Source organism: Gavialis gangeticus, unplaced genomic scaffold (assembly GCF_001723915.1).
Source record: "Gavialis gangeticus isolate Ggan-Ray unplaced genomic scaffold, GavGan_comp1, whole genome shotgun sequence".
In the NCBI taxonomy this organism is placed as follows: domain Eukaryota; kingdom Metazoa; phylum Chordata; order Crocodylia; family Gavialidae; genus Gavialis; species Gavialis gangeticus.
Genome location: NW_017729024.1, coordinates 160,349,005 through 160,351,185, shown reverse-complemented (window position 1 = coordinate 160,351,185; position 2,181 = coordinate 160,349,005). Strand labels below are relative to the sequence as shown.

Sequence of the window (2,181 nt, the reverse complement as noted above, 5' to 3'; positions counted from 1 at the left end):
GAAGCGCAACTACCGGCGCCTGGCCCTGCGCTGGCACCCAGGTGCGCCCCGTCCCCCGCAGCGCGGCCCGGCCTGGCCCGGCCCGGCCCGGCCTGACCCTGTCCCCGCTTCCTTGCAGACAAGAACCTGGACCGCGCCGAGGAGGCGGCCGAGCAGTTTAAGCTGATCCAGGCGGCCTACGACGTGCTCAGCGACCCGCAGGAGCGCGCCTGGTGAGTCCGAGGGGCCGGGCCGGGACCAGCCGCCACCGCCTGACGTCAGCGCTTCTCTTACGTTCGTGCTTCTCTTACGTCAGCGCTTCTCCTTTTACTGGCCGCAGAGGTGCCTTTCCTCCTGCCAAAACTTCTTTCCCCTGAGTTTATTCCCTTTATCTCAGGGCTTTTTCCTACCCGAGGAGCTCTTTTCCTTTACCTCACGGCTGCCTTCGCCCCGGAGGTTTCTCCTCGACCCCACAGGTTTTACGTCAGAGTCTGGTAGCAGCAGCAGCCCTTGAGCCCTCTTCTACACGTGACGCTCCTTGATGCCTCTCTGCGTTTCTGGGGTTCGTTGTGCCCTCGGGCTAGCACCATACCTAGACTCCAGGTGGTCCCAGGCAAACTTTTAGTATCAGGCCTCTGCTTTCCCAGAGATTGTGAAAATAATGATTATTGTTATCATTATTTTCAGGACCCTTTTCTATCCAGGCTCTGGGCGGTTGCCCAGTTTGCCCATGCCTGTGTCTGGCCCTGCCTCAGACGTGCTCTGGACTCCAGGGGGCTGAGTTGAGCACCCGCTGGTTTTACGTTCATCCGTGTGTTTCTTGTTTGGAGGGACGTTCAGCTCCGTGCTCAGGAAGTGCCACCTTCATCTTGCACCAGGGCTGTGAGGTGGCAGCAAACGTGGCACTGTGGTAATGCCTGGACAGCACATCTGGACCCCAGCAGAGCCTGCAGCTCACAGGCCTGCAGTTTGCTGCAGCACAGGCTAGGTTCAGGCACTGGATAAGTTACTTCCAAGCCACTTCAGCTGTAGGCATTGCAAAGTCAACGCCACCCAGCTTGGATGTTTAAAACTGTCCAACTGTCCGAGATGCATTTTGCACCTCGTATGAGCCTTCAGAGTTGTAAGAAAAATAAGGAGTTGGAGTCTGCAGATAATAGCTGCTGAGGTTTTTATTTCCCTTTTGGTTCTGTATGTGTGTCTCAAACACAAAAAAGTTGGTGTAAACCAGCAATTGTATAAAAGCCGTTAAATAATTTCCTTTTATTTTAGTGTGGAAAGAACATAACAGACAGCTTGTGTTCTTCAATTCCACTAGGTACGATAATCACCGGGAGGCTTTGCTGAAAGGAGGCGTTGATGGGGAGTACCAAGATGACAGTTTGGATCTGCTGCGTTATTTCACTGTTAACTGTTACTCCGGATATGGGGATGACGAGAAGGTAACGAACTAACCCGTTGTGAGCACAAGCAGTTAAACAGGGGAATTCACGTTGGTGCACTGAAACCCTTTCTTGGAAACTATGTTCCTTAAATGCTTAAGGAAAACTAACAGAAAGGCAAAACATATATCTTACGTAGCTGATCAGTTCTGAGCACCCAGTTGTCTTACTAAACTCTGCAGAGCTGTATTCGTTCTTTTATGTGATCTGTCGGTAGGCCTTTCACAGTACCTTCTCATTAGGCTGAGATCCCTTTCACAAGTCAGAAGATTCAAGGATATACAAAACCAGTGTTCTGCTAGTATTCTAGGTCCTAGGCCAGGTGTTTTCCAGTTTCCAGGAAAAGCTGAAAATAGTGACTGCGAGTCCCAGGTGTTTGAAAGAGACCTTAGGGCACCTCTCGCGGGGTGCAATTCTTTTCTAGACTGTGCTTAATGACCCTGCCAGCAGCTCTGCAGGTGAATTCTGTTCTAGAAAATCTTGCATTTGGAATTCGCTCTTTAGCGAATGACCTGAATTTGCTGGCTTTCAAGGCATGCTGCAAACCCTCTCTAGTTAGGCTTTTGGTAATGTTTAAGTTCAGATGCTGGAGTAGAGTTACACTACTGAAATGTAACTAAGGATGTGACTGAGGCAGGAATCCTAAGCACCTCTTAAGGTTGTGTGTGCAAAAGCAGCTACTGCAGCTGCTAGATGGCTGTGCTGCCTCTCCCAGAAGCCTGGATGCAGCTGATGCCTCATGCACAGCACTACCCCATTA

At 51.0% G+C, this 2,181-nt stretch overlaps 1 protein-coding gene across 1 annotated transcript in view; it reads left to right on the top strand.

The window, feature by feature from the left end:
* DNAJC21 (DnaJ heat shock protein family (Hsp40) member C21) overlaps window positions 1-2,181 on the top strand; it is a 58,535-nt gene that overhangs the window by 8,127 nt on the left and 48,227 nt on the right. Inside the window, exons 2-4 of the mRNA XM_019518273.1 lie at window positions 5-41; window positions 119-212; window positions 1,298-1,421. Of these exons, the coding sequence (XP_019373818.1) occupies window positions 5-41; window positions 119-212; window positions 1,298-1,421 (255 nt within the window). The remainder of the gene's footprint in view (window positions 1-4; window positions 42-118; window positions 213-1,297; window positions 1,422-2,181) is intronic.